We start from the raw sequence: 15,088 nt of genomic DNA, 5'->3' as shown, positions 1-15,088 counted from the left end.
AGTAACACGGACACACAGGCTCCAAGTTCACACAGACCTTGATCCCAGGCCCAACTCCTACCCAGTTTCTAGCTATGTGACCTTGAGAAAGTCCCTGAACCTCTCTGATTGCGTTTCCTCATCTGGAAAATGGCGATAAAAATTTATACCTGAGTAGGTTGTCAAAAGGATTGAATTATACATATAAAGTGCTTAGTACTAGGTATGGAAGTATTCAGTAAATTGCAAACCATTATTAATTGATAAGTTATTAATAATTAATCTTTACGGTTAGTTAATATGAATGAGTAATAATGCTCTTCTGCACCATTAATAAAGTACAGCACCCTCAGCCCCAGCCCACTGCCACCAGGCCGTCTCCACGTCTGTGCCCCCAGTGAGAGGTTGAAGTGTGGCTGGGCAGGGCTGAGGGTGCCGCATCCCAGCATCCCGGCACACCTCCCTCCTCCCAGAGCTGCCTCTGGGTCTGGTTTCAGCAGGGGTCACCATGGTGACAGAACGGTGAGGGGACAGAGATAGAAGGAAGTCTGGAGGGACGCCTCTGGAAGTTCTGGCCTTGCCTCTGGCCTGGGAGGCTCTTGGGGTGCCTGCACCCCTAGCTGTATTCCCAAGCAGAAGACCTTCCTAGAGAGGGATTTGGGGGCCACAATTGCAGACCTGTCAAATGCCACTGAGACGTAGTTTAAGCCCATTTCAGATGGGAAAACTGAGGCCCAAAGAAGCAGACCCTAGATGTCTCCACCCCCTGTCCAGTGGTCTTCTAGCAACAGCCCTGTAGCTGGTGGCAGGATATTCTGATACTAGTGACCTGAGTTTCCCCTTCGGAAGTGTGGGCTTAGCCTGGCTCTTGGTTTTGAAAACCTGAAGATGAACACCATTTGTCCATCACCCCCTGGGTGGTGCCACCTGCTGCCCTCTTAGTAGCATGACTCTGGATGTACCAGCTCAAAGGATGAAACAGACCTTGGGAAGTTTCACAGACAGTGGCAGCTCTAGCTTGTCCCGTCACCCCCCATGTCCCCAGTGACAGAGGGAAAACAGCACCACACCTGAGTAAGGGCACACAGTCCCACAGTCATTATCTCATTTAAACTCACAACAGCCGTTTGCTGAAGACACTGTTAACCCATTTACACCAAGGCTCAGAGACTTGCCCTCAGTCACGGTAGCAGCAAAAGAGGCAGACTGCAACCCCAGGCTGCCTGCAGATTATTACAGTGGCCCAGGGAGAGACGGGTGGTCTTCAGTAGCTCCATTTTGTAGATAAAACAACTCAAACCCAAAGTGGCCAAGCAATGTGGCCAGATTCGTACAGCAAGCTGGACCCAGAGCCAGGAGGGACTCCCGGCGCCTCAGCTCTGAGCCCAGTGCTCAGTGTACTGCTGAAGTTAGAGCTGAGCGCCCGGCAGCCTAGCCCCACGGGGGCCCAGGCACCAGCCCGGGGCTGTCGGAGTGCCACTTCCTGGCTAAGCCGGCACTCCTCAGTACAAGGAGATGTGGGCACTGGTGCCAGCAGGGCGGTCTGGAGCTGGGGTCTGTGTCTGGGACGCAGAGCGAGCCCGAGCACGCCGCCTGTGCCTCTGGCCGTCCCTCCACTGCTGCACCCCAGGGCCTGGACCCTGAGCCTGGGAGGCTCCCCGGGCCTCCCCCCTGGTCCCACAGCAGCTGCTGAGTACCAGCGCCCCAGCTGTGGCTCCGAGGGAAGATCCCACTTCTGCCTCTTCAGCATTTGCCTAGGTGAACACAATAGTTCTATGACCCTTCAGAGTCTTGGTTGACCAGGATGCCACTGGCTCCCCCACTCTGGGGGGATGGGCAGGGCAAGTGACATGAGGCCGCTTAGTCTAAGAGGTGGCTAGCACTTGCCTTCACCGCCCACCACGCCTCAGCTTCCCCTCCTGCCCCTCCTGCCAGGGACGCTGGAGAAATTCACCTAGCTGAGAAAGTGCCCTGAACACATACAGGGGTGGGGTCATTATTCTGAAGTTCCTTCGTTTCCCTGCTGCTATGGACTGAATGTTTGTCTCCCCCAAATCCGTATCTTGAAGCCCTAACCCTCAATGTGACGGTATTAGGAGGCAGAGCCTTTGGGAGGTGATTAGGTCAAGAGGCGGGGGGCGTCCATGAACAGGATTGGTACCTTATGAGAAGAGACACAAGCGAGTTGATGTGTGGCCACGTGAGGACACAGGGAGCAGGTGGCCATCTACGAACCAGGGTGCAGGCCGTCCCCAGAACGCGGCCGCGCCAGCTCCTGCTCTCGGGCTGCCAGCCTCCAGCACCGTGGGGCGTAAACACTTGTTTAAGGCCCCGCAGCACTTTAACAGCCCGAGCTGGGACTACACTCAAGGCCGGCCTGGGTCCCTTTCCGAAAGCGTCCCAGACCCCACAGCCCAGGATGACTGCCCCTTTCCGTGGGTCACTCTGGTCTCAAAGGCCAGATCAAGGCTGGCATATTTTAATGCCGTGTTTTAGTGTCATCATGGTTTTTCTTTCCTTTGTAACCAGTTTTCTTCCAAGATCAGATCCTTGTCTAATTTGGCCCTTGTCACAATCTCAGCAACCGGTATGGCAGAGCACGTGATGGGGTCTCAGGAACCAAGAAGTGCTTAAGTGAGGAAGGTGGAGGTGATGAAGACAGTGATGGGGTTGATGGTGACTAGGACTGCCATAAGTATACAGGTGGCCTTTGAGAAAGGCCCCATTCTGGGCAGGCACAGCCCACAGGGAACCTGCCTTTGGGGGACGAGAAGGGTGTGCCTTTTCCTGCAGGTGGCACAGGCTCATGCATCCTCAGAGAGCATGGCGGTGGTGGTCATGCTGTGCCTGGCACCAGGCTGAAGAAGGATGCAGCTGCTGGGAGCGACCAGTGCGGGTGGGAGGGTGGGGTTCTGTCACAGGTGCCTCTCAGACACGGCAAAGCCAGGGGCACCAGCATGGTAAAGTCAGAGATTACTGCAAAGGGTCGGTGAGGGGACATCCATTCAGGCTAGGAAGATACCCCAGATGGTGGACACTCGCCCCATGCCCTATACTCTACGGCATCCGGGCATGATTGCTGAGAACAAGGCTGCATGTTGCTAGGAGAGGCCGCTAAACACTCAGGTGTCCCCACTGTGGGCTGGGGCCACAGGCCACCTGCACATCAGCTGCTCTGTGCACATATTTGTCTTGCTCTTTAGACCTCATTAAAACTCTCTTTTATGATGTTGGTTCTGGCTGTGGGGGTTGAGTGTCTTCATTTCCAGGGCCCTGCAAGGCTTGGCAGGTGGGTGGCCTGGACAGCTCGCTCTCTGTGCCTGGCGTGGCACTTGGGGGAAGCTCTGCCAGCAACTCCCATCTGCAGCTTCTGGACCCCGGGGCAAGGACAGAGCGACATGTCTCCCACCTTGGACAAGTGCCTTCTCTGCTCAGAGCCTCAGTTTCCTCATCTGTGTAATGGGTCAATAACTGCCAGCTCCCAGGACTGTCCTGGGGATCAGGAGAGGATGTCCGCAGCTGGCACACAGTAGGTACTCAGCATATGTGCCTTCCAGCTCTTCCCCAGCCCTCAAAACAAAGAGTTGGCTTTCCAGTCCTGTGGAGAAACTGGAGTTTCCACCAAGGCCTCTTCCTGGGGCCTGGTTGAGTTCTCTCCCAGGACTCATTTTCTCCTCAAGGAAGAAGAACAAACTTCTCCTTGTGTCTCAGGAAAAAGCAGCCACATAGAGGACAGCAGTTCCAGGCCTGGGAGGATGGCTGGTACATGTGTATCCTGGGTACAAACTCGATGTGGCTGAACAGAGGGTCACACGGGGTCCCTTCCTGGAGCCCACAGAGAGGACCACACCTCTGTGTCACCCCCAACCCCCAGCCTGAAAGAGGCGGAGAAATCGAGGCCCCCAGGGAGCGGAGACTCAGCAGGGGCTGCACGGCCGCCCTGGCTGACCCCCTCCCTCCAGCTCCTCCCACCAAGATGCTGCCGAGGGAACCAACAGGCTTCTGGGATGGGTCACTGGGGTGCTGGGCCCTGCAGGGGAACATCCGAAGGGGGGCAACCACATTTCTAACAATAGCCTGCATGCCTGTAACAAGCTCGCACCTCAGAGGGAGGGAAGAGGCTTGGCTGGGAGAGGCTTGGGAGGGAGGATGCTGACCTAGATCGCCCAGGACGGAGGCAGAGGCTGGCATCCTCTGAGACAGTCGCCTACGCCTGCCAAGACCCTCCACCCACCCTGACTCCCAGGAGCTGCTGCTAATACTCAGGAAGCCTCTGGCTCAGAGGGAGGCGGCGGAAGGCTGAGGGTCAAGGGTCTAGAGCCCCTGCAGCTTCGCCACGGGGTCTTGGGAGGCAGACTCGCCAGCCCCGACGACCACGTCCAACAGGATCCTCACCAAGGGAGGCTGGGGTGAGGACTGAGCCCCAGCCTCCGACAACATCACAGCACATCTGATAGTTGGGGAAACTGAGGCCCAAGGAAGGAAAGAGTCGCATGAGTTGGAGTTGGAGGAGGAGATGGAGCAGGGTCTTTTCTCTATGAAATACCTCCCTCGTAGGTCTGATGCAGACCTCAGGCCTCAGCGAGTCTCCCTGCTGCCAACTCCAGGCCAAGGTGAGGTTGGGAGAAGCCCTGGGGTTGGGTGGCTATGAAGGATCTGGAGACAGGGTTCCTGGGGTCAGCTGGGAAACCCCAATCCAATCCCAGGGGTCCGGTGGGAGCCCTTGCCTGGGCAGTGTGCCCGGCAGACACCAGCTCAAAGCAATTTCCTCCCCAGCTGGTAGGCAAGATAAGGGTGTGTGTGGAGGGGGTGGGAAGTCATCCATCTGGCCTCCTGGGTCTCCCTCACTGACCACGAGATGTGGTAGTGACGTCTATCTGAGAGCCCTGACCTCAGGCCTCCTGGGGCCTCTGTCCACCCGGGGAAAGGCCGGGGTCAGAGCCTGCCTCACTAGTTCTGGAGAGCCCAGAGGGGCAGTAGGGACAGGAGCCCTGGCCAGCTCCCAGGTGTATGGTGCTGAGGGGAGTAAAAGAAGCACTTAGCTTCTGCCCCAGGGCCCACCCTGCCCAGCCACTGGCAACTCGGCCAACTCTCCCCAAAATACCATGGCCCTGGGACCCAAGAATGGGGAGCAAGGATGACCCCTCATGGGGCTGGGGCCTGGAGACATGAACCTATGCCTGAGAAGGGAAAAGCTTCTCTCTGCTTTTAATGGCAGTCTAGCTGTAAGTCCAGGACACACGGAAGGGTGGGGGTTTCTCGGTGACTGAGGGAGCCAACGTGATCCTGCATTTCCACTTGGGACAGAAACCAAGAGACAAGTCTGCCAGGGCGTCTGGGAAATATGCCTCTGTCATTCCTCCGCAGCCACTCCGATCAGCCTGGCCAGCCCTGAGCTCAGACCCACATGCCAAGTTCTCTCTGCACCGCCATATCCTCCAGGTTCCTCAAACCCAAACTGACGCACAGAGCTCAGCCCACTCCTCCACCCGCCCCACTGCCTGCCTCCCCCATCTCAGCAGGGAGTCCTCCCCAAGAGAGGGACCTGGACCAGGAACAGTCAGCCTCCTTTCAGGCCCCCGAGAAAGCGGGAAGGGCAGGCGGCCTAGGTCAAAACCCTACCACCAGGGCAGCCGACCCTCCACCCTCAGTTTCCTCAGTTACTGAGACAATCGACTGGGGAGGGGCATTTATTAAACAGTTCTCTGTACCAGGCTTCACTACTGAGTCTGACAAGCATCATCTCATTTAATCCTCACAACAGTCCACTGAGGAAGGCATGCCTTACACCCACTTTGCAGGTAAGACAAGGAGGCTCAGGGGACAGGACAGCCCCACGGTCACACAGCTAGGCAGCGTGGAGCCGGGATTTTAATTCAGGTCTCACACGTGTCATTCTAACTCCAAGGCCCACACGCACTCCCGCACGCGGGGTAGGGACTGCCACGCTGCTGGGAGCCAAGAGTGCTAACTGGGATCTGCTCCGGCTCTGCCAGAGGTAAGCTGCTTGACCTTGGACAAGTCATTGCTCTTCCTCTGTCAGCAGGAATAATGCAAATGTTTCCAAACCAAAGAGAGTTTCTGTCACAGAGTGGTTCTGCCAGGATGGGGCAGGCCCTCCTGCAGCACAGGCGTTCACGACACCTCTGACCCCAGTCTGCCGGCGCCCCCAGCCATCAGCCATGGGTGCTGTTGCCCAGGGCCCAGGCTGCTGCTGGGGGTGGGGGTGGGGTGGGTGCTTCGTGTCCTGAGCGTAGGAACTTCCGGCCTATCAAGCCGAGGTCCCAGAGACCAGGAGACTAGCCGTGAGCCACAGCAAGAAACACACCTCTGCAGAAGCTTCCCTAGGCCACAGCCCACCCCGAACCCCGAGACGGACGGTCTCACAGAACACACCCCCCCGCCCCGGTACCTCCAGGCTGGCCTGCCTGCTGCTGCGCCTTAAAAGAGGCACTTGGGTGGTGGCAGAAACACAGACAGAAGCTCTCACAAGGTCACCTGCTTTTTTCCAAACCGCAGCCCGTAGTCCTCTCTTTCTCCCACAGATGGTTGCATTCAGCCCACGGATGAGTTAGGTTTGTTCAGAATGGTAGAGGCTACCCTTTTTTTCTCTTTTTTGCAATTTTTTATTTAGTTTCTGTAGCCAGTGCTCTGCCCGGGAGCCCTAGGACCCCTTGACAGTTTGCGCTCACATAATTCCAGAAGAGCTCCAGGCCTGCACGCCCTCCAGCCAACACCTGTGGCTCTTTGTCAGCAGCCTGCTCCAGGCAGTGGGAAGCTGCTTTGCCTGCAAGCACTGAGAGCTGGAAGTGCCTGGGCCAAAGACTGGCAGGTGAGGGGATATAAAAAGGGCAACTCTTTGGCCTGGTTGGGACAACTCCCAGGTGTGGTGCATGCTGTCCCAGAGCTCCCCATAGGACCTTGCTTGGTGTCACCTTTGTCTGCCTGTCTTCCCTGTGTCTTTCCTGTCCTTACTTCCCTGCCCCTCTTCCCTAATTCCCTACCAGATTTTCCTGGAAACACTGTCCCCCCACCAAAATAAACCACTTTCATAACAAATCTTCATCTCAGGGTCTGCACCAGAACCCACCTAAGATAGTTGCCAACAAAATTCACACAAAAATCCAGACTCCTGCTTCTCATGACAAATCTGTAGCTCTAGCAAGCCTGGGCCCATTCCCACTTGGCCACAGCAGCCAGAGCTGAGGTGGGACTGCCTGATACAGGCAGAAGAGATGCTCTTCAGTTTTCCCCGACTATCCCCCAAATGGCCCTCTTCACCCACTCACACTCCCTGCCTGCCCCCACAGCACAGTGTAGTGGTTAACAACGCAGGCTCTGGAATTAACAGTTCTGTGACGTTAGATAAATCCCTGAGCTTTTCTCTCAGTTTCCTCATGTGAAAAATGAGCACTTGTATCTACCCACACGGTACCCTTTGGGTTGTTAGAGATTTTAATGGGATATTGTCTGAGAGTGACTTGTGCAGTGTCTAGCATATAATAGTAAATCAAGAAATTACTAATATTTGTCCTCTTGAAGCAGAGGTGCCCGCGACAATCCGACAGCCCCCCACATCCGACTGTCTGAGGTTATCGGCTGGCCCCTCCCTCCCCCTGAGGGGGAGATACCCCCCCCCAGAGGCTTGGGTCTGACCACTCACCTCTTCCCACTGGTGAATGTATCGAATGAGGCGGGAGAGACGCAAGAGGCGCAGGAGGCTGAGGATCTTGGTGAAACGGACAATGCGCAGGGCACGGGCCGTCTTGTACACCTCCGAGTCGATGCGTGTCTCCACGATGAGGAAGATGTAGTCCACAGGGATGGAGGAGATGAAATCCACCACAAACCAGCTTTTGAGGTACTTCATCTTAATCCTCTGTGGGTCCAGGATGATCTCTGTGTTGTCCTCCACCACGATCCCTGTGCGGAAGTTGAGGACCAAGTCGATGAGGAAGAACGTGTCCGACACCACGTTGAAGACAATCCAGGGAGTGGTGTTCTCATCCTTGAAGAAGGTGATGCCCACAGGAATGATGATCAGGTTTCCCACCATGAGCAGCAGCATGGTCAGGTCCCAGTAAAACCTGCCCAGAGACACAGGCGTCAGTCGCAGAAGGAGAGAGAGTTACAGTCTAAGAGAAAGCTCAGAGACTGCAAAGGTGGGAAAGAGAAGCCATGGGAGGTGCTGAGACTCGGAAGGAGTTAGGCACACGGGTACCAGGGCAAGATGTGGAGACTGGCACAGAAAGAGGCTCTTCCTTATGCACTCTGCCTGCCCCTCCACGAGCTCTCGATGACAAGCCTCACACTCCAATCCTTGTGCCCCAGTGAGAGTCAGGCTGAAAAGCAAACCAAACAATGACATCCAGAGAGAAGTGAGAGGCTGTTTTAGTGGCAGAAATAGTTCACCCTGCACCACCCCAGGATCAGGCCAGGCTGCTCCATCCTCCCTGAGGGGCAACTGTGGCCTGAAACAGGCTGGCAGGCAGACATGCCACAGACCGTGACCAGAGAACAGGGGAGGTCCAGATACACAGCGGGCGCCTGGGAGGCAGGAGGCATGGGATGTAGCCCTAGCTCTGTTACTGACACTGTGTGACATCAGGCAAGTGCCCTCCCCACTCTGGGCCTCAGCTTCCTCATTGCGCAATGAGGGGTGGAGCCTCCACACTCAGTCCTATAATTCTGATCTAGCCCTCTCCCACACTGGCTGTCTGGGGTCTCCCTTGAGTCTATCTCCTACAGTCAGAAAACATCTGACCATCTCTCCCCCGCTAGAGGTTTGCATTCTAACACAGTGTTGGGGAAGGTCAGTGATATCTTCATAGGCAGGCAGTGTTAATGAGGGGACTTCAGGCACCAGCAAGGTACCGCTCAATGCAATGCAGTGAGACCAGCTAGGGCTTCCAGCATCATTTCTCCTAAAGCCTTTGCAAAGCAACTGCAAGCGTTTCCTGGGGGAGGTAGGAAGTGGCCCTCAGGGAAAAGCCTCTGAGAGGTTAAGCAATTCGAGGAGGTAAAAGCAAGCTCACAGGTCTGTTGCCTGGCTGAGCAGGGGCCCCTCTGGGGTGTGCAGACAGCACAGGTAGGCACAGACCCTATGTCTAGAAGGCATGACCAGGGATCCTGCCCAAGAACCAGCCACCCCAAGGCTGGCCCCAAGACCAAAAACTTGTACTGCAGAGCTGTTTCCCTCTGCTATTGAGACAGACAACAGCAGGTAAAGGTATTATTTTGGGCAGAAAGAAGCATGTCTTCTTCCAAGAGAAACAACACTTCGGCCATCTTTAATTCTCTACTGCAGGAAGCCAGGAGGAAGGGAGTGGGACCCAAAAGGCAAGCTTCCCTTGAGTCTTCAGAGGGTCCCACAGCACAATCGAAGTGCCCCTGCCTAAAAGAGTTCCAAGTTTTAAAAAAAATAATTACTTCACAACAAATTGCTTTCTTTGCCAGACTCAAAGTGGTGCTGAGTCAAAGAGAGGGTAGGACAGACTTCACTGAAGGTGGGCGAGACAGCTGTCCCATATCATGCAGCTCAGGGAAGGGCTGTTCCTGGAAAGGCAGCTTCCGGCAGCCCCTTTGAAAGCCAAGTGCTTCAGGCCTCAAGACGGGATTTCAAGTCAGAGTCTCGCTGGGCTAACTAAAGCTTTTCATTCTAAGGCTGGCACCAAGAGGCCAATTTCAGCTCCTTTCCTGTCCCACAGCCCACCACCCCTTCCCCCACCAACCCCTCTTATGCCATCTGGGAGAGCCCACCCCAGGCTTCACACCCACTGCACAGAGCACAGCACATCCCGTTAATGACTTGTGGGCTCTGGAAGAATGGTTTCAGCGTCTACGGTGCTCTTGAGTTGTGTACGCTCTGCACCCTGCCTCATGCGCACCATTCAAAGACAGCTGCAGACACTCATTAGCTGTCACACATAGGTATCCCCATTCACACACACAGTGTGCAAACACCCCTGTGTACACATGGCCATTGTTCCTTTTCATTTAATCTCTTGGGAAAAACAAAACAAAAAATTGTGACATGGAGAGGCCACTGAGGGCCCCTTGGCCCTGTGTACATAAAGCTAATAATACACCCAGACTGGAAGAGTTTCCAAAATTAACAGAGCGGGTGCAAGGCAACTGGGAATGCTGACTCGGGCAAGCCTGCCATTCCAGCGGGTTTCTACACTCTCCCCAGCTCTAGTTCCCTCAATTACAGACCAAATTTGAGACAGTAATTAACAGAAGAATGTTTGCATTTAGTGGTCTTCATAAAACCAAATTACATGAGGCAAAAACACCCATTTCCTTGAATTCTGACTAATTGTTTCAATCGTGACTTTCCAGATGTTAAGATATTTCTGGTGCCTGCTCTGGGCTGGGGTCAGAATGCTGGGCACTCCTTCCCACACACCATTTTTCTGGAGCATCAAAGAGATACTCAGAAGGCAGCATAACATGGTGGAAAGAAAGCAGCACTGGCTCTCAGGTCAACCAGCCCGAGTTTGATTCCTGGTTCTGTCGCTTCCAGCAAGTCAGACTCTCCCTAAGCCTCTGCTTCCTCACCTGCTCAGTGGGGATAACATTATCTAACTAGCAGGATTGTTATAATGATGAAATGAATTGATATTTGTAAAATGCTATGACCTATGCCTCGCCTATATTTTTAAATAAGTAAATACGTGATTCAAGTCGACAAATTCACAGGAAAGAGGTGAGGGAGGTGGATGAACTCTTCCAGGGAAGGGCCAAGGTGGTGGGTGGAAGGGAGCTTACAATGGTCCCCGAACAGCCAGCGGTGGGAGTCAGGGCCCACGACTTTCCCTGGACAATTGGACGGTAGAACCTATTTACCTCAGTAGAGAGATGCCCTGACCTCAGAAAGCTCATGGTCCAGTCAGAGGACACGTCTTAGACGACAAGTCTCAGGCCATGATGAAAGAAACCAACCCGGGCAGCAGCCCAGGTCTGAGAAGGTGGGCTCCTGGTGGCCTAGAAGGATGAGGTCAGGAAGTGCTCCTGCAGGGGGCTGGGCTTTGGGAGCTGACCTTCACCTTGTACACTATGCTCCCTTACTCTTTGCCAGGCGGTTGCACAGATTTCTGAAAGCTGGGCTGGGTGAGAGCGGGGGAAAAAAAAAAAAAAAAAATTGATGTTCAGCACTATGGACAGCTCCTGGAGCGCCTGCCAGCCCTACCGCCCTGGCCTAGCCAGGGGAAGTTGGCCACAGCCTCCCCACCGCGTCGTCAGCTCTCCGATTCCTCTTCTTCCCCAGTCCTAGTGATCAGAAGTATCTCAAGTGATTCCTTCGTATCCCTGAGCATTTTCACTGGGGGCTCCTTGGTGACTGAAAAGGCTCTGTTCATAAAGACCCCAATATACTTCCCATGTATTAAGCACTTACTTTGTGTTTTCAATGCATTACTTCATTTATTCCTCACACCAGCACTAAGGTGGCTGCTGTTATCTGTATTTCACAGATGATGACTGAGGCTCAGAGAGAAGCGTCTGCCCAAGACCACCCAGCTAGTGAGGAGCAGACCCCAAATTCAGAGAGGTCTGTGGAGCTTGAGAATCTGACCACTTGGGATTTTAGGCACTTCCATGGGATGCGGGGAGGCAGACAAGCCTTTCTGGTGCCCCTGAATCACACTGGGGAGGTAGCCTACCACAGCAGGTGCAGCCTCTGCCCCAGGGGCAAGAGAGAAGAGAAGGTTGCAAAGAGGTTTTGAGAGGACGTATCCTCCTGATGCTGGCCTTCTGAGGTACTTCCTGGCTGGGGAAACTAGCACACTTTTCAAGCATTAAAAGCACCCCAGTCATCAGCAGTTAGCTGGGCACACTTGTGCCCATCCTGCAGAAGGGAAAACTAAGGCCTACAAAGGAGGGAATAGTGACAATTCCAAAGCCTCAAGCTGGGTGCCCAGTGCTCCTCTAGCACTCTGCTGCCCCTAGAATCATTCATGAATAAACCCCACAATCCAAGGTATGCACCCGTGGTAGCCGGTGGCAGGCCCTGGCAGGGAAGCAACAGACAGCCAGACGTGGACACGCTGCAGTTAACACAAGACTAAATTAGAGGCCTTGGTCTCTCCAAAGCCAGACAACTGCCCCCATCCTAGTGTTCCCTTAGCTGAGAGGAAGTCCTAGCCAGAAAGACAGCACCTGGGCTCTGGAAGCCCCAACCCAGGGCCCCAGGCCTGTTCTCCCTCAATTCTGGACCTCACTTCCTACCTGGACCAACAGGTTCATCCAGGCAGGGATGGCCTCTCAGCAGGAGGAAGCGGCCTGTGGGCCAGATTTGGAGGAGAAGGACCCATGTGCAGAAAGACAGGGGTGGCAAAAAGACAAACAGCCATTACCCTGATAACTGGAACATTCCATGGTTTGGTCTAAAAGGAAGGTTATGGCCTCAAGGGAGCCAAGCGAAGAGAAAATGGGAAGTTCCTGACCCTGAACTCAGAGACTCAAGGACCAGACCAAGGGCCCTCTCCTTCCCTGGAGGCTGAAGAAGATGTGAAGAGCGATAAAACGGAAGCAGGAGAAGTGAAGGTCCCAGAATAGGAATGACCTCCTTCATTTTCCTCCTGTCCACACCTGCCCAAGCTTGCCTCTGAGCACATATGCTCGCGTGCTCGCTCACTCTCTCTCTCTCTCACACGTACATACCTGCACACACACGTGAACACATTTTTGTACACACACTCTTATCTATGCAACTCCGTTAAACTCGCCCTCGCACATACATCCATTTTCACACAGGCTATACTTTCTTGCACACCCGCTTGCATGCATTTGATACAAATAATATCCACTGGGAATCCTTTCAGCTGGAAGAAAGAGAATGTCTGTCTGTCTTTTGCCCATTAAGATCTTTTCCATCCTTCAAGATTCACCTTAAGTGCTACCTCTTCCAGGCCTTCCTAACCTCTCACCGACAGAGCCTCAGCCCAGCCTCAGCCCAGCCTCAGCCCTGGCTCTGCATCTAGAACGCTGTGGGCTCCTTGAGGGCGGGGGCTTTGTCCCAGATACGCCTGTACCCCCAAAGTGCAGACGGCAGCGGGGGTCCCCCATGCTTTCTCCCGAGTGAGCTGCACACCCACAGCCCCATCTTGTGCCCCATCTTGTACCCCCTCCCTCTGCGCAGATGGTTCCCACTCCCAGCACCAGACTGCATTCCCACATGCAGCCTGGAGGGCCTGCTGGTTCCTCCACCCAGCAAGTCTGAGGCTGAGCTCAGCACCTTCCTCCTCAAAGCTGAATGGCACAGTCAGCATTTCAGTCACCTGGGCTCGAAACCTCGTGGCCACGCTCAGCAGCTTTCTCTTTCCTCCCACCTGCCTTTGCAGGCCCCCCAGGCAGTGACCAAGCCTTGCCTGGCCCCTTCAATGACAGCTTCTGAATCAGTCCCCAGCTGCTCTGCCCTAGATCCATTCCTCCGTACTGCGCACCCAGACCCTTGCCCCTGCCACCACCTGATTTCCAGCCTCCTCTCTCTTCCCTCCAAGCCACGTGCTCTCTGGGTTATCTGGCTGAACAGCATTAGGGTTATGTCACCTCTTGCTTGAACCCCTCTTTGGTGAACCCATACTGACCACAAAAGAAAGTGGAGCTCCTTGGTCTGACACCTCCTGACCCCTCTTCTCCCTCCTGCTTCCTTCGTAGGAACCAACTGAACACCAACTCTGATCCCATCTCCATCTACTTCCTGGTTCCTCCTCCTGAGAACCACCCCTACCTCCTGAACCCCCACTTTTGAAATTCCTTCCCTCACCCAAAGCCCAGTTTAACTATCTCCTCCTTCATGAACTTCATCTAAATGTGCTGTGTGTCTCTGTTAGCAATTGTCACGTCCTGGCCTTTCCGTCAGGTACCACCTAACTCTCCCTGCAGCCCCTCAACAAAGAAGCCAGCAGTCTTCGTGCCTGAGAAAGGGATGGGAGCTGGGAGCTTCCCCCTCCATTCCCGGCCCAGCACAGACAACTGCCCAAGCTGATCATGAAGCTGACAAGGATGGAAGAGGATGGCCGTCAACGTCTGTTAAGCACTCACTATGTGCCAGGCACCCCTCTGAGTCCCTTATACAGACTATCTCATTTAATCCTCATAAAACCCCTATGAAGTAGATACTATGATCGTGCCCACTTTACAGACAAGGAGCCTGAAGCACAAGAAGTTGAAAATCTTGTTATATATGGTGGATCAGGAATTCAAACCCAAATGGCCTGACTCCAGAGTCCCACTTCTAACCACTCTATAGAAATATCAATCCAGCTGGTAGCCTTTTCTCTCTCCCAAACTCTGTGCCTCTTCCTACGCCCCCTCCCGTTCCCACACCTGTCTCCTGCGTTCTCTTCCATGGCACCTTCATCCTCAACTTCTTTACTCACTCACCCGTCTGCTTCTTCCCTTAAGTGAACCTTAGCTGTGTCCTAAGGATGTCACTCTCCTAAACGCCACGTGCCTCAGAGTCAGGGTGGGGTGGGCACCCTCCCCGCTCCACACTCCCTCCTTCTTCCTGCCTGTGGCAGGAACATCTACAAGATCCTTTCAACATCCCTTCATTCGCTGGCCGTCTTTCCAGCATCCATCTGCCACCCTTGGGGACCTTGGTGATGCTGCCACCTGGCTCACAGCCTTCCGTTCCACCCCAAATCCTGCCATAATCTTGGGTGACCTCTACCCCCTCTCATTACCCCAGGAATACCCAGCCTCCCAGTGGCTTAAAGTCCTGCTCTGCCTTCACTCCAGTCCATTCCAGTAGCACATCCTGGACCAGGTCACTGTCTCCAGTTGGTCTAATCTCAGATGAGCAGTGCTCTCTCTCGTCCTAACCTTTCCCTCGAGCTCTCTTACCCAATCGTGCTGAGGCTGCTCTTCAATGTCCCAGGAGCCTGCAGTCGGCTGACCCTCTGATTCTCCCATGAGCGCACTCCTGCCTCCTCCCATCCCCCAGGCATAACAGTCCTGCTCATCAACCCCTCTTGCCCGTCTGGCTGGCACCCACCTCACAAGATCCCAGCCCTGGCTCAGGGCCATCATCAGCTCTTCTCACGTTTCCTGGGGGGCTGTGCAGGAAATCCCACGACTCAGACCAGTCCCACCAAATACCAGG

General features: G+C 54.5%; 1 protein-coding gene across 1 annotated transcript in view; it reads right to left on the bottom strand.

The window, feature by feature from the left end:
• Positions 1 to 15,088, bottom strand: part of HCN4 (hyperpolarization activated cyclic nucleotide gated potassium channel 4) — a 41,896-nt gene that overhangs the window by 10,010 nt on the left and 16,798 nt on the right. The window contains exon 2 of the mRNA XM_074354063.1: positions 7,643 to 8,066. Within this exon, the coding sequence (XP_074210164.1) occupies positions 7,643 to 8,066 (424 nt within the window). The remainder of the gene's footprint in view (positions 1 to 7,642; positions 8,067 to 15,088) is intronic.

The sequence above is a fragment of the Camelus bactrianus genome, chromosome 27, assembly GCF_048773025.1.
Source record: "Camelus bactrianus isolate YW-2024 breed Bactrian camel chromosome 27, ASM4877302v1, whole genome shotgun sequence".
NCBI classification, from domain to species: Eukaryota; Metazoa; Chordata; class Mammalia; order Artiodactyla; family Camelidae; genus Camelus; species Camelus bactrianus.
The sequence above is the reverse complement of the archived record's forward strand: the minus strand, read 5'-3'. Positions and strand labels throughout refer to the sequence as shown.